This window comes from Leptinotarsa decemlineata, unplaced genomic scaffold (assembly GCF_025532065.1).
Source record: "Leptinotarsa decemlineata unplaced genomic scaffold, Ldec_3_MD MMD2_tig00001393_RagTag_RagTag, whole genome shotgun sequence".
Taxonomy (NCBI): Eukaryota; Metazoa; Arthropoda; class Insecta; order Coleoptera; family Chrysomelidae; genus Leptinotarsa; species Leptinotarsa decemlineata.
In genome coordinates, this window is record NW_027412562.1 from 5,771,062 (window position 1) to 5,795,177 (window position 24,116).

Below are 24,116 nucleotides of genomic sequence, written 5' to 3' on the forward strand. Positions count from 1 at the left end.
AGGGGTGATAAGACCTCTCCCTGTGGACATCCCCTCATGACCAGTCCAGGCATTTGGCAATGACAGTATTAATGAATGCACTGTTCGAAGTGGTCGTCCTACAGTACCCCAGGACGAGGATTTGAGGTCCCTGGATGGTTTTTGACGGTTTAAAACGTATTGGAAAGTTCAAGAAGCTCGAAAAGTGGATGTCCCACGATTTGAACGGTCCACAGAAATTGTCACGTTTCGAGATCTGTTCTTCTCTGCTTTTGCGCAAAGTGGATCCTCTACAACAGGAGACGTTCAGGACATTGGTTGGACAGGCACTTCCGAAACGCGAAAAAACACCATGATTAGTATATGGTGGTCAGCGGCTGGTGCGATTCACTTTAACTTTCAGCAACCAGGCCAAACCATCACAGCAGAGTCCTATTGTGAGGAAATAGACGAATGGTACCCAAAATTGCATCAGCAGCAGCCGGCACTGGTCGTCAGTGCCAATATTGCTCCACGACAACGCCCGTCCGCACGTTTCACAAAACACCGTCCGAAAATCAAACTAATTGAGCGGTCGAAGTTCTGCCTCACCCAGCATATTCCCCATATACCTCGCCATCCGACTACCATCTTTCCAAGCACTTTGCTAACTTCCTCATCGGTAGAGCCTTCGCCGATCAGAACCAGGCATAAACGGCCTTCTTCGATTTCATCGAATCCCGAGAACACAATTTTTATGCTGATGGAATTAATAGAATTGTGTTGGCAACAGTGCATTGATTCTAATGACTCTCACATCCATTAAATTGAATGAGTATTCACTGATATATTACAGTTTAAAGTAGACTCATGAAAACGGACAAAACTTTTGAAACCACCAATACATCTATCAAAAACAACGTTAACGTTAGTGCCATTATTCTTACATGAGTATTCAATGTACTGTTATTTACATTAACTATTACATGAAGATTTTTTTCTAAAAAAAAGCTTTGCCAAACTGTTTTTTTATGTAAATATACATAGGTAGTTTCAATTAAAAAAATTGTCTTTTCTGAATTCAATGAATATATTTATAAACAAAAAGTGAAAAACTATCAAAATGGGAGCTGTTTCCAACGACTTCTGAAGAAATGACTTTGTTGTTCGACAAATGCAAAGTTGTAAAAAAGCAGTGGAAAGTGCAAATAAAGCCATTCGAACATAACTAGTAAATCTAATTCATTCAGCTGAGGATGGTATATTTGGACAACACATTAAAAATTTAATAGGGTTGAAACAGTAAATTTGTAATTTTAAATTAAGCTAAATTTAACCTTCAAGATCTGACCAAAAGAAAACAGATCATTGACATTATTAACATATTTATTCCAGAAATATCCCTAAATATTGTTTGAAAATGTACGGTTAGTTGTAAAGTTAGTTGTTAGTTGTAAAGACAGAGGGGGCAATTATCAAAAACGTGATATTATTCCCTGCTTAGCTGAGCATGTTGTCTCTAGGTACTTTTACAGTTAAGTACATACATGGAGGTATGAGCAATCGATACCTTCAAAAAAAAGCAATATATTTAGATAAAATAATAGTTCAAACCGTCCTTTTTCTAATATTAAATGAAAAAATAATAACATCTAATAAATTGATGGATATAGCCGTTATGAGAAATAAAACTTTCCATGTTTTTTACCACTTTTATTTGTAACTAATGTTATTGCAGTTTCGTCTTATAAGGACAATAATTGTTTGAAAACGTCCTTATAGGACAAAACTGCCGTAACATTAGTTACAAATAAAAGTCGCAAAAAAACATAGAAAGATTTATTTCTCATTTTCCATAACATTCGATGTTGTAAACACAGACGGTTGTGGAATTGTTTTCTAATCGGAAATACAATTCTATATCTACTACTATCCTTCTACAACATGCTTGGTGAACATAACACATTCACAATATACCATTAAATATAAAAATATATAGACCTGAAACTTTAGAATGCAACATAAAACTGATCATGAAATGAAAAGTTCATGGCAGATGACTTCAGTGCCAGTTGGAACTACTCAACAGTTTAGCAAACATTAAAATACAAACAGACCTACACATTCATCTAACATCAAAGAGGTTCAAGGATCCATTAAAAAATATAAATATCAAAACTGAAATAATGACAATTCTGGAAGAAAATTGTGCAACGAATGAAATTTTCAAATCGACAGCTTCACTTAAGTCTATATTTGAAATTTCATCAGACTTTGTATGAAAAATATCAACATCTATCAAAAAAATTGTTTATTTATTTGGCTTCGTTAGTTTGTAGACTTGGCTTTACAGTCGCAGCTATTTATTATTAGTGATTGGTAGTGTTTCCTGTTTTTTTTTGCTTTATAACAAATTCTGATCTAAAAATTCCTCTGTATAAAACACAACGTATTCTTTTATAGGGAAACGTTGAAAAATAACTAAATGGTCAAATATAAACAAATGTATTTATATTAATTAATGTTCCAGGAGACATTTTTGAATGAGTCCAATAGAGATTGATTTTTCAATGAATTAAAGTTTTTTTTTGTATTTAGTTCAACTACGACCTCCATTAGGTCGCAGTATGAACTCTGTTTCATTTTTGAAATTAGAAAAACTACAGAATTTCATGTTTCATTCAGGAAACCAACCAGTCACCTTTGTCAAAGATAAAGATAAATGGCCACACCTATGTTGAAACTAAAAATTCTTTAAGCCGCTAATTTTTTTTTCTTATGAATGTAATAATTTTAAGAACCCTGATCAACGGACTGTAAAAATGAGAACCGATCAGGTCAAGTTCACTCACATTGAATTATTCGTTAGGCTCCATTGTATACTTATTACTATATTGATTCACATAAAATTTTGTAAATAGTGTAGTATGGGTGATGTGTTACAGGTTAATTTTGCTTAAAAACACAAAATAATACTGTGAATTCTATCCTGAATGATTTGCGATAAACATGTAATACTGTCTTTTGGTAGTGACACAATTACATTTATTATGTTTTCATTACTCAATAACAGTTTTGATTTATTCCCTTCTATATAAATGTGCATGTTTCTGGAGAAATGTTGGTAATTTTTTTCCCAATGCAAATTTCAAAATGGCACTATCCCTGATAAAAATTCGTGCTATATAGTATATTCGAACATCTAATTTTACCCAGCGAATTTGAAAAGGCAATTATGTAACTTCAACTGCAGTCCCTCCCTGTGAGAATAAGAATGAGTGACCTCATCAAACGTGTATCCAAGAATATTATTTTTTGAGCAATTTTTTTTATTAATATGTAATGGAAACAACAACCAAAATATTCAAGGATATCGAAAGGTGTCACCCATGCTGATCCCCATATCAAGATCCCGGTGAACCCATAAAGACTTACCAATTTTAATTGGATTGAGTCGCCTTGGTCGACCTCTTGGACGTTTGACCAATGGAGGTGCAACTACAAAAGTAATAAATATTTGGGGTAGGCAGAATATAAATTGAAATATAAAAAATTAAGCTGGCTGTGTACCTAAGGATATTGAAAATAAAATAAGTAACATTCAGTGTTGGGACTACAAAGAAAACACTATATGTTTACTGGTTGAATGTGAAAAAAAGACATTTGAAATCTGAACCCAGGAATTCAAGAAGTAGATATTCGTTTTTGAATCATTGATTTCAAATGAATTCAGATTGTTGGGAAAAATCAATTTTACCTAATTTAACATACCTTTGTGAATAATAACCATGGTTTGTTGAATGGTATAGTACATAAAATACTCTTATTCTTAATTTCATTGTAATTATAATAACCTATTTCTACACCCCTTTTATGAGAAATATTTTTTTTATTTATTTTGTCCAGATGAACGTGTTTGAAGTAATATGGCCTCCAGACTATGATGGGGGACTATTTATGTTTCGGGAACTGACAACGCTAATGACAATAAATGTGGCCATACCATATTAAAGTTCGACATTTTTTCAGCATAAACATACTTACAACATTTTGATGTACGAGTGCTATTTATTTTGTTTACAGAGAGTTAAGAAAATCAATTTGACCAAAAACTGGAAATTTCAAGAGAATGTTTTCATAGGATTATTTTTCACAACTTTCGACGTGGATTATCTCAACCACAGATATTTAATCTGTGTCTCAACAAGAATGTGTCGATGAACTCAGTTCTTTGTATGGCGATAAAGCACCATCAAAAACCACAGTATGTCGCTGGTATAGTGAATTCAATCGTGGTCATAGTTCGGTCGCCGACGAATTCCGTGAAGGTCGTCCAAAATCGGTTGTTGTGCCACAAAACATCGAGGCAGTGCTTGAACTGATAATGCAAGATCATTTGTGACATAGAGGCATCCCTGCACATTGGTTCCACTTTAATACATTCGATTTTGCATGAACACTTAGTTGTGTCGCGTCAAGTGGTGTAAGAAAATTATTAAAAAGTTCGACGGTAATGCTTCAAAAGATATGTATGAAATCGTGACAGGTGATGAATCATGGATGTATGCGAATGAGCCGAAAACAAAACAGCAATCGACCGTGTGGGTATTCCAAGACGAGCTAAATCCAACAAAAGTTGTTCGTGGAAGAAGCACAGGGAAACAAATTGTCGGCTGTTTCTTTGGCCGACGTGATTGTAATAGCTTTGAATAAACTCGTCCGATGTTTCTCCCATTTCTAATGCCCATGTAGGCTCTTATGGCAAACACCTGTCTGATCAACTACTCCCCTTTTTAGTGCCATGACGGGTATTGAATTATATCAAAAAATTCTTGTGCAATGTTTCTCAGAAAACAGGAATGTCACAAGGGCATCCTAGCTGAAACCAACTAGCAGAATTTGTTTTCATACAGGCAGAGTGAACCACCTACAGGCAAATCTGGCATTCATTTTTACAATATTCTTCAAGGGGAACACTTTTGCAGGGGTACTTGTAGAAAAGTATTAATTAAGATTCTTTATTCGGTTGAGAATAACCCCCTGCTTACATGTATGTTTCAAGGTTTTTGCATTTCATAAGGACCAGCTGGGTTGGACAGTATGCATTTTAACCTGTTCTAAGCTATGTTTGACGTTGCAAGTCTCTTTAGCTCCTCGATAACTTATTTTCAAATCGATTGCAAAATTTGAACCAAACAGACCTGTCGAGCAGTTTATATCTATGATTCACTTGTCGAGCAGTGTATGTAATGTCAAACGCTGACAAATCCACTCGTGATGAATTATGGATGCGCAGTATTCTTAAAAAAATAAAACTGTGAGACACAAACGTCAAAGGGTCTTCAGCTTTCTACTGTGGTCATGTGGCCACTGTTACTGTTCGGCTTGAGCAATGTACAACGGTCAATTCTAAGTGGTACACGACCATTTGTTTGCTGAAAGTCTTCGGAGAAATTCGTAAAGCTAACCGCCGAAGACGAATCATTCTCCATCATGACAATACGAGCTCTCACACATCTCATCAAACAGGTGAATTATTGAGCAGTAAAAACATCGAATTAATGACTCATCCTCCATACAGTCCCAATTCAGTACCCAATGACTTCTTCATGTTCCCGAATATCAAAGGTAAACTGCGTGGTCAACGATTTACGATCACTGAAGAAGCAGTTGAAGCGTTCAAAAACCATATTTTAGAGGTATCTCAAGAGGAATGGAAAAACTGCTCTGACAAATGGTTTGAACGAATGCAAAAGTGTATTGATCAACAAGGGGAATATTTCGAAAAGCAATAAAGCCAGTTTCATTAAAAAAATTTTGTTATTTGCTATTCCCGAAAATATAAATAGTACCCCTGGTACACTACTAAACTCTACAATGGATTCAACTAGGGGCAATATAAAACAGAAATATCACTACATGATCTTGAAATTTAACCAAGTATTTATAGAACTTTCTGTTATTGAAAAAAGCTTGTTATCTAGAATTGTGCCCAAATTCTTACATTCATTATTATAATTACATTCATTTTCTGAGAAGTGCAATGTTATTCAAATCATAGTCAAAATAAAATGGAGACTGTTATCTATTAATTTCACACCCATCAGCAATGCCATTAATGTCATTTTGGAGAAGATGTGCATCTTCAGAACATTTCACCACATTAAAATGTTTTAAAGTCATCAGTAAAAAGGGAAAAAAAATTAATTATGAACATATGAGTTTATATTTATATCATTCATGAATTAGCAGAACAGCAATGGTCTGCAACACAATCCACATGGTACTCCTGATTTCGCAGGTATAGATTTAGGTATTAAAATTGTAATTCTGAATTTTCTGCTTCAGATCACTCCTCGATAGATTTATCAAAAAGGTCTACTTATTGAAAAGATTTATTCTTCTATTTCAACCAAACAGATGGTTCCTTGCTTTGAAAACTGCTGAAGAATCATGCTGTGATTGGAATAGTAGGATTTATGTTGACAGGCTAATAGATAGTGTTCTGTAACTTATACAACTACATACTGAACAAAAAAACAAACCATAAAACAAAGCAATATACTGAAAATCAAACAAACTTCAAATAATATGTTGAAAACAAACTTGAAATCTACAACTACCTTTTAGAGCACTTAGTGAAATGAACATTACATGCAAGATGAGTTTTTTCTGTAAAAACGTGTAATAAGAGTCCACGTCGAATATATACACATGTATGCTAGATTATTTTTGAAATCAATATTTTGATGAAAAAACTAGATCTATATAGATAGTCAAAGCTTCGTTTCTCATAGACACACACTTGCCTTCCTATAAATTCTATCAAAAAGCTGCAGTCTATGACCTTAAGGGGATCACACGATTTTGTTGAAATGAAATTATAAATATTGAAAAACATTAACAGATTTGAAATGTATGAGAAGAAAAAATTGAATGAATTATTAAAATATCAGGACCGAAACATTTAGATGAGTTAAAAAACGAAAAATAATTTTAAAAAATAGGAAGAAATAAGTATAAATATGAAATTGAAAAATACAACAACGCTAATTTACAGAGAAAACAAATATATGCAATTTTCACAATGAATTTTATAAGATAGTTTCGCTACACGGTAGCTTCATCAGTTACAGGTACATCAAACTATTCTTTAATATATTTTATCTAACAGTAGGAAATAACAAAACTTATATTAGAGTGCGGCAAATCCTATATCGGTGAAACTAAGAGGCCATTGGAAGTCCGCATTCTCAGAGGAAGTTCAAAGAAGCCACATATATGTTGCCTAACAAAGCACTCATCCAAGCTAGCGTAGAGATACGCAACATATGAAAACCCATAATCAAGGGGGAAACGAAGCAAGTTAGGACACGTGAATATGAACTTTTTTTCATAATCACCAAATAATCACCAAATAATCACCACTTGGAAATGATGAAACCATCTAAGATACACCCTGTATAAAAGACACTGTATAGGATATTCACGTTAAGAAGAGAATGACGTCATTTTTGGTAGTTTTGTATTTCCAACATAACAACTTTAAAATTCCCAATGAAATGTGTTTAATAGCGATGAAACTAGTAAAATTTCCTTTTTTAAGTTGCTCAACTGATAGTAAAATTTCAGACGTTGCCGAATCGAAAAAAAAACTCTAAAACTGTCAGTCTTTCTTTTCTTTTCAGAACTAATAATTTCTTTTGATAAGACCTGCGTATATTCAATATGTTTAAACCATTGTCGAAACAGTCTCGACAAAGTTGTATTTCAAGTAAGTCAATTACTAGTAAGTAAAGTTAATAGCAATAAAACAAATCAACAGTACAAAAAAATTTTAAAGTTCAAAATAGTACACATGTTGGCAACGCCGTAACTTGTCATCTTGTGACGTCATTCTCTTCTTAACAGGAATATCCTATAGAATAAAATATAAAAATATAACTTTTGACGTAGAATAAATCCAAAGACAAACACTTTTTCCTCAATCACTAGAAATGCAATACTCTTCCCGACGCGGTTCACCAACAAAGTTGGCGTCTCTACTTCTGAAGAAAAGAAAACTTTTCTTCATCTCCTGAAGACGCCAACTTGGTTGGTGAAACGCGCGTCGGGAATTGTATTGCATTTCTGGTGATTGGGACAAGTGCTTGTTTTTGGAATGTAGAATAGTTTGATGTAGCAGTCCCACTGATGAAGCAATTGTGAAAATTGTAAAATTATTATTATGGCTAATGTTATTAATTTTCAGAAAGTAACAGGCAAGTGTATTCATAAATGATTGTGACTCAAAATACTGATGTAGCATTACTAACTATTTTTTCTCGTATTCTTTCATGTGATTTTCAATTATTCTGTGGAGAATCATACAAAATCTTCCATCACAAGTTTTTAAGAATCAATACAGAATGTGTCCTTATCTAATTACTTGGATTCAAAATATACCTTCACTATCATTATTTCAATTGAACAATGGTGATAATATTGTGTATGAATTTGTTCAGTGAAAATAACTTTTCTGGAAATGTCATAGCCATATATTTCCAATTAAAATCAATATTCAAAATGAAGCTGAAAGGGCAGAAGTACGTCACAAAAATAAATATAGAAAGACTTACCTATGGGATTGATCCTTGGCCTACCTCTTGGGCGTTTAACTAGTGGGACTGGGACTGAAAAAATAACCAATGAGTTGAGAGGAATTATTTACTCTGACTGATAAGACTTCAAGCAGAACCTTCAAACTCTTCAAGTCAGAGTTATAATATTCAAATAAATTAAATAATCCAGTATTTCACATGATTGAAATAATGAAATTAAAACAGTTAGTAGCAAGAGTAATTTTGGTGGTATGATAACTGGTGTCGCATAAAAGAGTAATTTAAGAATCTCCAAAAAATTATTCAGAGGGTTCAAGTCTGAGGGTCTAGGTGGCCATGTAGGCAAAACAGACTGAATAATTGACAACTAATTTGACAGATGTCAAAATTCAGAAGTCCCTGTTAGAAGACCAGTTATAATTCAACTGCATTTTATTGCTGGCAATATTTCAGATCCTGTTCCATCAACGACTGCATTCATTGAATTATTATAGTCTCAACTGGTCGTAAAAAAATAATTACCTGGTGGATATTTTCTTGGTCTTCCTCGGCCTTTCTTCTGGGGAATATCTGATATGCCTAAACTTGTAGATGGGGCCATGTTATGATGTTGAGTGACGATTGTATCAGTTACTTCACGCTCAGTCATGACAGAGGTGTGGGACTCGACTATGCTTGTTTCGGGTGTTAAAATATCAACACGATCAATTGTCTGCAGAAAAAAAATATAAAAATCAAAACGAATTGTATATTTTCGAGGTACAAAATGAAGTAGACTGGTTTTCAAGGTCACGAAACAATTTTATTCACTTGAAGTTTCCTTTGTAGCAATTTTCAAATTTTCAGTCAATGAACACTTCAAATAATAAATAAATGTATAGTGGACGATTGTGGTATCGAAAAGCTAATATACATCCTGATAAGAATACCGGCAATGGTTCCAGACGGTTATTTTTGGTTTGAAGGAATTTTTTCACCACAACTATTGAAAATTCCATAATTTTCAGAGATGAGTGGATCAAGAAAACAGGAACCAAGAAATCTATGAAATATACCAGTCTCAAACATTTCAAGCAGTGTTCCTTCATTCTCTGTTATCCAAGGTGTGTGAGCAACAACTGACTGTCTTGGTCTATGAAATCTGTGATCTTTAAAACAAGTTTATCAGCATGTTCAGTTTGACCCACATACTTTTTGTGGCAGTTCTCACAGATTCCTTAGAAAGACTCAAGACTTCTCAGTTTCTATCATATTGTCCTTCAGATTGCCTAATAATTATTGAAGTAAACGAGGAATTTTGAAAGTTAATTTATTTTCAATATTTGAAAATTCGAAACAGCCATGTTAAATGACAATGAACTATGACTTGTCGCCTTTTTCAAAAGTCAAGTTCGGATATGTCCCTGCCAACCTTTCAATATACTTTTTTTACATTTTTTGTTGTGTACAATGTAGGGAGTTATCAAGAAGTTATCAGCTATAATATCCCAAGGACATTGATAACTAACGAAATAATTTTATCACAGTTTTCGAAAGCACGTTATTTGGTAACATCCCGACGCCGAAGGCGGAGGGATGTTACCTAAAATAACGTGCTTGAGGAAGTTGTGATAAAATTATGAGTTATTTATCAATGTTCGAGGGATATTCGGTGAGAAAATTTTTTGCAATTCGAACAAAATTATTTATTGAACACACAGTTATTAAAAGAACAATTCGTATAATGATATTCCGTTGATCTTGCTGTATTTGCCTCGGTTACTGCATAGGTGTTTCCACGCATACTATTGATTATTTGGTTATGATGTTCCTGAGCTTGTTTTGCGTTTAGTGGGATCTGTTTGTAAATTTCTTCGTGCTGCGTCGCGTGCATTCCGCGCTTGTTTGAATGCAACACTTTTAAAGGGGTCTAGCATGATATTATAAACTCCTTGTAATACTTTTCTTGTAATAATTTGCTTGTTATATTCCATACGGTTTTAACAGTAGCCTCCTTAAACTCTGTGCTATCCTTTTTTCTCATATTAATCGCCCAATCCTTGAGTATTAATGCAAGCTCTTCGAGAGTACGATTTCCATCCAATTCATATTTTCTGGCGTCACAAAACTCCATAAATATTTTCCAAGTGTATTTTTTACTATTGATAGTATTTTTTGGTGTATTTTCTTCAATGATTTTGTCAATTGCCGCATCATTTTGAACACCAAAGCGAGGAAGTGACATTTTCGAAATAAATTGAATTACTGAAATGTCAAACAACTTTATTGTGTTGGTTGCTTAGCAATGTCATGACATAAGTGATAACTACCCGTGAAAACTATCCATGGGTAGTTATCAGCTATAATATCCCAAGGACATTGATAACTAACGAAATAATTTTATCACAGTTTTCGAAAGCACATTATTTGGTAACATCCCGACGCCGAAGGCGGAGGGATGTTACCTAAAAAACGTGCTTGAGGAAGTTGTGATAAAATTATGAGTTATTTATCAATGTTCGAGGGATATTCGGTGAGAAAAATTTTTGCAATTCGAACAAAATTATTTATTGAACACACAGTTACAATTCGTATAATGATATTCCGTTGATCTTGCTGTATTTGCCTCGGTTACTGCATAGGTGTTTCCACGCATACTATTGATTATTTGGTTATGATGTTCCTGATCAATATTCAAATATGAACACCAAAGCGAGGAAGTGATATTTTCGAAATAAATTGAATTACTGAAATGTCAAACAACTTTATTGTGTTGGTTGCTTAGCAATGTCATGACATAAGTGATAACTACCCGTGAAAACTATCCATGGGTAGTTATGAGTGTAATGATGGTTTCATTGGTTATTTCGACACACATGACTAGAAATAGACAAATTTGATAGGATAATTTTTTTGGCAAAAAATTTTCAGTGTAATGATAGTTTCATTGGTTATTTCGACACACATGACTAGAAATAGACAAATTTGATAGGATAATTTTTTTGGCAAAAAATTTTCTCTGAAATTACCGGCATTTTTCCTATTCACATTTAGAATTATAAAATTATGCGAACATTTTATGTGAAAATCATAATCATCTTACTCCTATGACTACATAATGCAGATATATTTCTCTTTTCCGCCTCGTGATTCTACCTCTGCCCAGTCATATCTTTAAGCCATCTTTGACATTTCTACAGCCCATAAACTCAAGCCAAATCCTAATACATCTGCAATAATGATGTTTGGACCCAAGAAGAACAGAGAGTTCGTCAACACCAATTTTCAAGTCCGCATTGAAAATGAAATACTTCCCTTCTTGATGGAGATGAAAAGTTTAGGATTGTGGTTTGATCTAGAACTTCGCTTCACTAAACATGTCAGAACCAAACTTCTTATAACGTCCTCAGGCAGCCGTTTCCAAATCGTAATTTGCTCAGCAGAAACTTGAAAATGAGACTATGCGAGTCACTGATCATGTCAAAAATTTCTTATTGCCACAGTATTTATGGACCTGCTTCAAGACAATCGGATGCTCTTCGTCTACAACAGTGTTTCCTAACCTGGGGGTAATTACCCCCGCAGGGGTAAAACGGCAATTCTAGGGGGTAACAGAGTTGGCACAAAAAATTATTAAAATATTAAACAAAATAATAGTTCGGTAGCACGGCGCTCTCATGTGCGCACTTATAAAGAAGCATTTCTACAATGGGGTTTCACAAGTATCGTGGACAAGAATAAAGAAAAGCCTCAGTGTTTTATGTAATAAAGTGCTTAATCCAGAAAGTATGAAACCCAGCAAATTAAAAAAACATTTTGAGAAAAATGAGAAGGTTCTGAAGTCTTCACGGTTGGATTCTACAGGTTCTACATTTGCAGAAAGCAAATGAATGGTGTTTTCAAGCTTCATACAAAATTGCTTATCGCATTGCACTTAATAAAAAACCACACACTATAGGAGAGGACCTCATCAAACCTTGTTTATATGATGCAGTGTCACTTGTTATTGGTGAGCAATATATAGCTAAGATTAAACAAATTTCACTCTCAAATACTACTGTTCAAAGTCGCATTTGTGAAATGAGTGCCGATATTCTACCAACCGTTATTGCTGAAATAAAGGAAAGTCCTATGTTTGTGCTGCAGTTGGACGAGTCCACAGATGTTGCCTCGTGTTCACAATTATTGGTGTTTACACGATACATTAAAGATGATGATGTAAAAGAGGAATATTTGTTCTGCAAGTCTTTGCCCACTACTACTCGTGGCGAATACGTATTTCAAACGCTAAAAGATTTTATTGAGGAAAATGGTCTGTTTTATTGAGGAAAATGGTTTGGACTGGTTAAAGCTGGTTGGTGTTTGTACAGATGGGGCGCCTTCTATGATGGGCATCCGTTCCGGATTTCAAGCACTCGTGAAACAAGTTGCTCCTCAAGTTTTCGGCTATCATTGCTTGATACACCGTTACGCTTTGGCTGTGAAGACGCTTTCATCAGATTTGCTACATATGTTAAGTAAAATAGTAAAAATTGTTAATCACATTCGAGGCAGCGCTACGAACTCAAGATTATTTAAAACTTTGTGTGATGAAGTGCGAAGCTACATTTAATGCTTTTTTTGTACCATACAGAGGTGAGTTGGTTATCAAGAGGGAAGGTTCTAAGTAGGGTTCACGAACTACGAGAAGAAATTGGATTGTTTTTTGAAAATCACAAAAAGAAAAAAAATATTGTGCAAAAATTAAAGGCCAAACATTTGTAACAAATATGGCGTACCTTGCTGATTTTTTCAGTGAAATTAATGGTCTGAATATTTCACTGCAAGGAAATAAAACAAACATTTTGACGTTGCAGGATAAAATCGCAAGTTTTTTGCGTAAACTGGAACTTTACCAATGTAGAGTCCAAGATAACGATGTGTCAGTGTTCACACAACTAAGTCAGCAATTAGTAAATACTAAACAAGACAAAATCACGTTTGAAAATTCCGTGGTTCAACATTTAACTGCTGTGATAGACTCACTGAATCAATATTTTCCGAACATGGATAGTCGTTCCTGGATTTTAAGACCATTTTCTACTTATGTCGATATTTTCTACGACGAAGATGTGTCAGCAAAAGTAGACTTTCTTGGACTACAGGAGGATAACTCATTGAAAGTTGATTTTCAAAATAATGAACTCGGAACATTTTAGCGAAAAGCAGCTGCAGAATATCCTATTATAGCTGACAGAGCTTTAAAAATGTTGATTCCATTTGCTACAACTTATAGATGTGAAACTGGTTTCTCGACTCTTGTTACATTAAAAACAAAAGCCAGAAACCGTCTGAATGTGGAGCATGACATGAGATGCACGTTGAGTGAAACCGAACCCAATATTGTTATACTTGCGAATGCAAAGCAATATCAACCTTCACACTAGTTAGGTCCGAGATTTATATATTACTAGTTACCTAAACGTGCAATTTCTTACCTAATAAAGATATTTTTGTTAGAATTTGTGTGGTTGAATTATTTTAAATTAGCTAGTTGTTCACAGGGGTAGTGGCATTGAAAAAGTTAGGAACCACTGGTCTACAACGTATTAAAAATAGCTGTCTACGTTTTTCGTTTGGTATCCAGAAATAGCACCATATATCTTCAGCCATGCAAGAATCAGGATGGTTAAAAGTTGAGAAACCTAGAAAACTGCAACACATAAAGTTTTGATATCTTGTCAACCTGATTACGTACTGAAGAGACTTAGAACATTCTCAACAATAAATAGTTTTACCACCCGCTGCTGCTCGTGTAATGCACCTGAACATTACAATCAACTACCCCGTGAGTTTAGATCTTATACAATAAAAAACTTTAAAAAAAGACTAAAGTCCTATTCAACTGTCTCTTGTCCGTTCCCGATCTTGGCATTACAAAAAGGAATTTTCTACAGCGGTTGCATACATTTCTGATCCCGTCATGACAGAATCACTGTTAACTCGACTTCTTTGTTATTGTTCAATTATTTCTATTTCTAGGTTGAGTTGAAAAACAGCCTTGGCTGATACCCCGCCTATTCACCTTTATACTGAAAGTTGTTTTCTTTTTCCTCTTTTTGTTTGTTTTAATTGTACTTTTATGGTGAATAAAGACGCATTATTATTATTATATGCATCATCGTAGTCGCTTGATGGGTATAGAGATTCCTGACACCAGATGCGGGTCCTGCTGTGAAGCTTGATACTATTATGTACTTAATGTCGGCCTGTCTAGCATATACGGTCTCAGCTCAAATCCATCCCTATGAGTGCTATATGGCCATCTTCGTCACTCCTACGGAAATGACGAAACACCGGTATTGCCCTATGCTCTGGGGGATATTGAATCTGTTGTAGGGGATGAATAGTGCTAAATTTATTGAAACCATTCAATCCTCATCCTCAAGGTGATACAAGCAAATAAGCCTGATGTAGTCCTCCTCGACAATCAAAATAAGATAATATTTGTCATGGATTTTCCAGCTCTGGGTGAGACGAATATCGTCCGAAAAGAGAAGTAAGAGATTTTTTGTTGGATCCCTCTCTATACACTATATTCAGACAGTTGTTCTTATTATTGGAGTCCTTGATGAAGTGATGCCCTTCCTATTCTCGAACCTCACACTCATACTAGCTTGTCACACCAAAGCAGATCATCTCCCGGTGTGGAAAATGATAATTTGTTATTGATGCCAGAATGATCACCATAGTATTAGAGCTTCACCATTGATGATACATATTGTACATATGGTAGGTCACAAATAAATGAAAATCATAGGTTTGTAGGCTAACATAGAAAAAAAATATTTAATTTGATTTTATCGTTCAATATAGTTGCATTCGACGGCGATACAAGGATCATAGTTGTCATACAATTATTCAATACCATTTTTATAGTCCGATTTGTCTTCAGCCTCAAAACTGACCTCAATTTCGACGATTACCTCTTCATCAGCGCTAATTTTTTTCCAGCGAGCATTCTTTTGAGGTCAGAGAAAAGAAAAAAGTCGCTGGAGGTCAGGTCTGGAGAATATAGTGAATACGGAAGAAATTCGAAGCCCAATCCAAGCCAACTGTTTCGTCTTTGCAAGCTTTGGAGTCGCTTCACCAAATGCAGTCCACTCAGATGACGATCATTTTGATTCTGGTGTGACATGATGGAGCCATGTTTCATTCATTGCGACATATCAACGAGTAAATTCGGTTTTTTATGTTGGAGCAGCTTCAACTGTTGCTCAGAATCCTTGTTTTTGATCGATTGTGAGCTCGTGCGTCCATTTTGAACAGAGCTTTCGCATAGTAAAATATTCTTGCACGATATGTCCAACAAGTTCTTTTGGTATCTTCGGAGCCTCAACAATCTCAACTTCACTAGTAGCTAGTAGTAGTAGCTAGTATTGCCTTTGGTGTGTTAGCCTACGAACTTTTCAGCACATCTAGTACATAACTTATGATATGCATACTGCGACTTACAAAAATGAAAATGTCAAATATTTCAAAAATATAATGAAAATATTTGTCTGCATTACAAGCAAGCTAAAAGCCTATAACAAATAAGTTCTAGTAAGTTATACTCCATTTTGAAAAACTCTTTCAAGGAATGAAATAGTTTATCAATCAGAAACAATAACTTTTTTCGAGATCAATTGCCCTAACACCAAACTGATATTTTTGCACTCAACGCGCGTTTCGCCAACAAAGTTAGCATCCTCAGGAGAAGAAAATTGATACCTAGTCTAGTCTGGTTAATCCTTATATACTAAAATTTGCTACCTGAGGTTGTATACCTGAAGTCCAATATGGAATTTCTCGACCTTTCTGTCGGGGATTTACGAAATCAGTTGTCAAGATTGCAACAGCAAATACATCGGCCAGAGCCGACGAGCGATTAAAACCCGCTTCAAGGAGCATTGTGCACACATGAAATACGGAAGGATAGAAAAATCCAGTGTTGCCCAACATGCTCTAAACAAGGACCACAGAATTGGTGAAAAAAATCTGGAACTGATTAAGCATGTGCATGACACCAGGCTACTCGATGCATGTGAGAGTCTAGAAATAGCAAAATGTAAGAACAGCATGAATGGCGATAAGGGACCCATCCCGTTTAGCCCGCTTTTTAATCTTCTGTTAGAAAGTTAATAATTAATAAGAACTTGCAGGTAGTTAATTACCGAGAAATTCCATATTAGACTTCAGATATACAACCTCAGGTAGCAAATTTTAGTATATAAGGATTAACCAGACTAGACTAGGTATCAATTTTCTTCCCCTGAGGATGTTGGCGAAACGTGCGTCGAGTGCAAAAATATCAGTTTGGTGTTAGGGCAATTGATTTCGAAAAGAGTTATTCAACTTTCACACCAAAAGTTCCAATCTCATCGTTAATCAGAAACAACTTGAGGCTTCTGTAGAGTAGGTCCTGTATCTTACTTTCATTTTGTGACAAAAATCTCACATACATCGTCTACGTGTAGCAAGGTTAAGAAGGTATATTAGATAAAATATTCCCGTTATTACTCACATATAAAGAATCTGGACCCAAGGCATCATTCAAAGCTCCTAATTCGTGAGCTTTATGTACGTGATGTTTGAGTTTGTCGTGCCTTGAAAATGCCTTATCACACTGCTCACAAGAAAAAGGCCTTTCTCCTGTGTGTACCAGTTGATGTCTGCTGAGGTGAGATGCTCGCTTGAAACTGTAAATTACAATATATGATATGATGATTCATAATCATTTGTACACTAGAAAATCATGAAAACAATAATATTTGATAATTATATAGAAATGGCTCCGATTTAGATTCATAATTTTTAGGTTATTATTCTGATTACAATGACTTTGTAAAAATTGTATTCAACTTTTTATTTAAAAATGAAGAGGATTTATGCAGCATCAACGTTCATATTTATCATTTCTATTTTCACTAGGAAAAATTAACTACTGGTTTTCAGTAGATAATCTTATGCACCAAAACCATAAAACATGTAGGTTTTCTATGACAAATACTTCAATGTTCATTTTCACTTTGAATAGTCACCTATTCCTAGGAAAAGTGTAAATTGCTTTTGAGCATGTTGCCACTGTTAATTCTGTCAGAATTCTGAAAAGTACATATGTATTATGTATGATTTGTTCATGATTTGAAATAATTGTAATGTACAAGGCGTTTACAACCCGTCAAATTTAACTAGAAGTCATAGGTACCACTGAACAAAGTAAGGTCAACTTTGTTGTTCCTGATTTTATGTGATGGAATAATTCATTTTGATATCTGCAATAATTTTGAAGAATGACACCTTCAATCGTGCCAGGTATCGCACATTAAAAGGTAAGACCTCGTTTATCATCAGCTCGCACAAGTTTCTACTTTTGAGTCTGTTTAAAAACAGAGATTTTAAACAGACAGATTTTTTATTTGTTGAAATTAGAAAAAGTTTTTTGAAGTTTTCTGTGTATTCAACCGCCCACAATTTTAAAAATAAGTAAACATAGCTCAACAGAGAATCTGTTCTCAAATATAATAAAAGGCGAAATGACAATTTTACCTCTAGAAGTTACTGAAAAAAAATTTCAATACACCAAACCGTTATTTTAGCACCTCTTCAAGAGAAAGATCAGTTCGATCATCCTATTGAAGATGATCATTTGGTGATCGAAACATATATCGACGTGTTGAAATAACGGTTTGTTGTTGGGAAAAAAACTCCAGTAATATTCATGGTCCAGTATACATAATGCATACAAATAAATGAATAAATCTAATACATTACACAAGTACATTTAGGGGCTCGAATTAAAATACAAAAACAGATTAAAAAAACAAAAAAATAAATAAAAAATGCAATATCGAGCAAATCGTAATAAATAGTGACATATTCCTCAATTGAATAAAAACAGTTATCTCGTAAAAAGTGTTTGACTTTAACTTTGAATGGCCCCCAATGGGCCTAAGATGATTTGGTAGAGTAATATACTGTGATTGCTTTATATTCAGCTCACCTTTCAAATATGTGGGTTTATGTGGGTTCATTCTCAGATTGTTTGAAGAGTGCATTGTCCTATTACTGTCGTATCACTATATTTATTGTAAATAGCTCAGGATTGATTTTCATAAAATTATGTAACCTAAATATATATTAAAGAAGGAAGTGGGATTCTTCTATAATATCAATCCATAAGATAGGGTTGACTATATTTGGAGTCAACTGAACCATTCAATTTTCGTAATAAATAGCACATTCTATTCGATTTTCTAATTGTAACAGTGATATAACGTTCAAAGATTAATTTTCATCAGTTTCTACCCCCCAAGTACTTAGTACCTGAGCATACAGAAACAGATTTTGAAGCAAGGTTAAGTACACATTAGTGTGATGCTTCGTGTGATTATAGTATTGCAGAACTTTCGTTGTACTAGTATTCGAGCACAGACCGTTTTTATCGCACTAATTCAGCATTTCATTGGACACTTTTGTTGCCTCAAATGCCTTAAATGTTGTGCTGATACTACACATGATGTGTCATCTGCAAATTGAAAAAAAAACAGCTGCTTTGTCAGATTTTTACAATACAATATAAACAACTGGTCCAAAAATAAATCCTTGAGGTACACCCACGTTGATATTTCTGACAGACGAGTAGAACTCCTTGATATGACTATCTATTTCAAATTTTAGAAAAACCTAAAGAGTTTTCAGTTGAAAAGGATTTGAACAGCCCCAATGCTAAATTTTAATGCCGTAACATTGAAGTTTATTCAGGAGGATATGATCAAGAGAACCAAAGGCCAGTCAATAATTCACCTCCATCATTTAGGTCTACCACAAACTTTAAGACTTGGTAAATTATATTTTCTATTGATTTGCCGGGTAGAAATCCGTACTGACATGAATAAAGAATGTTATGCTCTTGTAGGTTAGGTAAGGTTAGGTTCAAAGTGAGTGGGTCTATTCGACCCTCCACCGCAACCCGCAGGGATTTATTGTGATTCATACTAATTTTTACTCGACCAAATAAACCCAGCTTCTTAACGAATCTGATTAACTTGTATGGCGAGTCGTCTTTCAGGTCAGATGGTTCGGCTCTGCCGAACTCTAAAACCTGACTCGGTCCCCAGCGGGGCAGGCTCCTATCAAGAAAAGTTGTTTTTGGCAGTTTGCTACTAATTTAGACTTGCTCAGTAGGAGCCAAGAGCTTCCAACGCCGCTTGACTGTCCGAAAAAAAATGTATTGACTTGTGAATGAGGTTGGATTTATCCAATCTCTCCGTAGCACACAATTCAATAGCGTAAATTTCCGCTTGAAATACAGTCGCATAAGTTCCTAGGCAGATAAATAACTCTGCCCTGGGTCTGCGACTGAAAACATCTGCACCAGAACCGGAAGGTGTTTTTGATTCATCTGACAACCAACAAATATCCACTCTTAATATTTCCTTCTCCCGGAGGATTCAGTTCTCTAAACTCGGGAATAATACTTTATAAGGCAGTTCGTGGTTGACAGAGGCATAAAGTCAGAGGTAATTTCCAGAATGCTGTGACTTCCAATGTCAACCAACAATCTGTTGCACTCTGCATTGAATTGATTTGTGCAATTGGCAATGTGCACAAGCCTATATGCAGTCCATCTAGCCTCTCTCTCCAGAAAAATGTGGAGAGGAGATAGATGTAGAAGGATCTGCATGGCCGCTGACGGTGTGAAACTGATGGTACCACTGATAGCCAGACAAGCCTGTCTCTGTAAGCCAGAGAGCTTCGCTTGGGCCGTTTTCTGTAAAGCCTTCGGCCACCAAGCAATTGCTCATAAATGATCATTGGTTTGACAATCATCACATAAATCCAATGGATTTGTTTGGAACCTAAACCCCAAGTTTTACCACAAATCTTTCGACATGTCCATAGAGACAGTCTGGCTTTGTGTAAAACTTTTTCCGAGTGAGCGTTCCAGGTGAGTCTTTTATCAAGGACAATGGCAAGATATTTCACCTCCGTTCCAAATGAAATGACCACAACATTGAGGGAAAGTGGCGTTAGATGGTTCAATTTTCTCCTCTTGGTGAAGGGCATTTACACAGTTTTGCTGGGGTTGACAGACATCTGCTCCCTCAAGCACCAACTGTAAACAAAGTCCGACACGCTTCAGAGGATATTACAAGCTACCCTTCCCGACGTGGACCTTGCCAGAATGACAAGGTCATCTGCATAAGCTTGCATATCGACTTTTCTTCGGTCGAGGACATCAAGCAGACTATCCACCAGGAGCGGCCACAGAAGGGGAGATAGTACCCCACCTTGAGGGCAGCCTCTGGTGACCCTGAACCTGATAGCCTCGCCTTGAAGAGTCCTAGTTACAGTTCTGTTTACTAGCATGGCATAGATCTAGCCAGTTATGGTCGATTCTATACCCTTCCTAGCCAGAGACAATCCTATAGATTTAGGTAGTGCATTGTCAAATGCTCCTTCAATATCAAGAAATACAGCAACCGCAATTTCCTTGTTGTCAAGGGATTGGGAGATTTTCTCAACGAGGTTGTTAAGTGCTGAATCTGTCGATTTGCCGGTTTGATAAGCATACTGGTGGTTATCCAGAGGGATGCATATAATGCTACCCTCCTTATATGTCCGTCCAGTATCCTCTCAAGTCCTTTCAGCAGGAAAGATGTAAGGCTGATTGGTCGTACCGATTTAGGGTGTGGGTCTTTCCGACCCACTTCAGGTATATATATCACCCTTGCTGCCAACCAACTGAGTGGTGTGTTGTTGTGATATATACTGATCCATAATGAATTTTGCGTTCTATACATTGATGTAAGGAAAATTGCTAAAGCTCCACTGCTCCACTACAACACTCCACCAGCCACTAACCACCATACAGTAACCACGGTCTTCTTTTGGTGGGTTTTGGCCTTTGGGAAGTACCTGGGTGGCTCATCGGTGTCCAACCAATGTCCTGAATGTCTCATGCTGTCGTAGAGGATCCGCTTTTCACTACACATGACGATCCCATCCAAAAAAAGGATCTTTTTGTGTGCGCAAAAGCAAAGAAGAGATCTCGAAACTTGACATTCTTTGTCGATTGTTCAAATCTTGGCGCGTCTACTTTTCGAACTTGTTGACCATTCCAATATGTTTTAAACCATCAAAAACTGTATGAGAGCTGACGCACAGTTCTTCCGCCACCCCACACACCGTTTGTGATGGGTCATTCTCCATTGTGGTCCTGAAATCCTCTTCCTGGATTACTTACTGTAGGTCGACCACTTCACGGCTTATCTTCGAGACTGAAATCGCTCAACAACATCATATATTAATAATGTATAGAGTACAAAATTGTATCTATCGATCAGTATATACCACGACACAATAGAATAAATATTCATCTACTTAAATATGACTTTAAAACGAACAAAACTTTTGAAACAGTTGGTTCAAAACAGAATAATAAGAGGTTTAATAAAATTTCTAGACCGTCAATTTTTTCTATCCTAAATGAACACAAAATATAAAAATTAATTGTTTTACACCGTTACCTGCTTGGACATAAATCGCATTTGAATTTTCTCTCTTTTCTTGCCCAGCTACTCAGACTGCTTGTGTCATCCAGGTTGTGTCCAACAAACTTGTCACCTTCGTTGATGCTGTCGATATCGATGGTTTCTGAAGGTGCATCATCGATGGTGTGTCCGTCATTATCTGTATCATTCTCTAAAAAATGAATGAATGAATTACATATTGCTATGAATACACCTTTCTCAGATCTTATAAGCCAGTCAGTCTACTGTACTGAGTAATTATTTTTAGAGCTCATTCAAATTTTCAATTTTTGCCAAAAGAAAATGAAGAATTTCGCTTACACTCAACCCTTCTGGAGGTCGATTTACATGACTCATGTCAAAAAATACAGTTTCCACACTTCTTTATAAACTTCACCTGTAGGCTTTTTTCAATCAAAAAGTGATTCCTGGAGGAGTCCACTTAGCCTAGTGATAGCAAATTATTTCATGGAACGGTTTGAAAGGAAGGCGATAGACACTTTTAAATTGAAGCCGACCTTGTGGCTATACGTTACGTGGATGACACCTTCGTCATCTGGAAACATGGAAGAGAGCCCTGAACCGTTTCCTAAACCACTTGAACGCCCAACACCCGAGCATAGAATTCATCATGGAGATTGAGCAAGACCAACGGATAGCTTTCCTAGATGTACTAGTAGAACGATATGGTACCAGACTAACCCACAAAGTGTATCGAACACCCACACACACAGATAGATACTTGCACGCACTATCGAACCACCATCCTAGCCAAAAGAGAGGAGTCATCTCCACTCCAACGGAACGGGCTTGGAGAATATGTGAACCAGGGGAATTGTCTACAAATGGTTTGAATCATATCTTAGTGACAGGAAACAAATTGTGAAAATTTCCGGAAAGTGTTCCGGATTATTCTCCTGTCAAATCAGGAGTTCCTCAGGGATCGGTACTCGGACCAATATTGTTTCTATTATACCTTAATGATCTAACATATTTACCAATCACAGGAAGATTAACATTATTTGCGGACGATACCACTATCCTATGGCATGGAAAAAATGTGGATGTTCTAAAACCAGTTATTTCCAATGAACTCAGCGAAATCGAATCTTGGTGTAACTCAAATAATCTTTGTTTCAATGTGGAAAAAACTAATATAATTACCTTCAAATTCGAATTCGAAAACTTGGTCTTAGGAACACATCAAGTAGAAAACAAAACGAGCACTAAATTCCTGGGTATACACATTGACAGAAAGTTAGGGTTTGAGGAACATATAACGTCCTTAAAAAAAAGACTAGCATCGGGTTGTTATGCTATTAGAGTAGTGACAAACGAGCTTGGTACAGCTATTGGCAGAAACACATATTTTTCACTCATAGAATCCCATATTAGATACGGACTACCCTTTTGGGGTTTTTGTAGGAAAACCTTACGGAATTCTGTGTTAATTCTACAAAAGAGAGCAATCCGTTATTTGTACAAGGCCAAAGCAAGGGATCACTGTAGACCACTATTCATCAAACATCAAATTCTTACGCTTACATGCCTGCAGGAATATTACAATGACCATTTTTAATCATTTATATTTGTATAAAGATATAGGTTTCAACTTCATGTCTAGATATTGTTTTGTAATTAGTTTCGAATATATGTGAGTGAATGTCATTCTATTTGTCATGGTTGTGTTTATTTATATGGACATTTCATTTATACATGTATATATGTATATATATATATATATATATATATATATATATATATATATATATATATATATATATATATATATATATATATATATTATATATATATATATATATATATATATATATATATATATATATATATATATATATATATATATATATATATATATATATATATATATATATATATATGTTGAAATAATTCTTCGGGTTTGTTCCGTGTGGTGTATTGTCATCCTCGGTGGGAATTAATTTCGCAACGTTTCGACAAAGTCTCATTTGTCATCCTCTGGCGATTTTTGTTAAGTGTTCGG

The 24,116-nt window shown here is 35.3% G+C and overlaps 1 protein-coding gene across 2 annotated transcripts in view; it reads right to left on the reverse strand.

The window, feature by feature from the left end:
- LOC111511714 (uncharacterized) overlaps window positions 1–24,116 on the reverse strand; it is a 35,654-nt gene that overhangs the window by 3,996 nt on the left and 7,542 nt on the right. Inside the window, exons 3-7 of one of the 2 annotated variants that reach the window (XM_023167747.2) lie at window positions 22,091–22,265; window positions 17,083–17,257; window positions 9,081–9,270; window positions 8,577–8,630; window positions 3,394–3,456 (exon numbers count right to left, since the gene is read on the reverse strand). In XM_023167747.2, the coding sequence (XP_023023515.1) occupies window positions 3,394–3,456; window positions 8,577–8,630; window positions 9,081–9,270; window positions 17,083–17,257; window positions 22,091–22,265 (657 nt within the window). The remainder of the gene's footprint in view (window positions 1–3,393; window positions 3,457–8,576; window positions 8,631–9,080; window positions 9,271–17,082; window positions 17,258–22,090; window positions 22,266–24,116) is intronic. The other variant, XM_074175893.1, reaches the window with a different exon arrangement.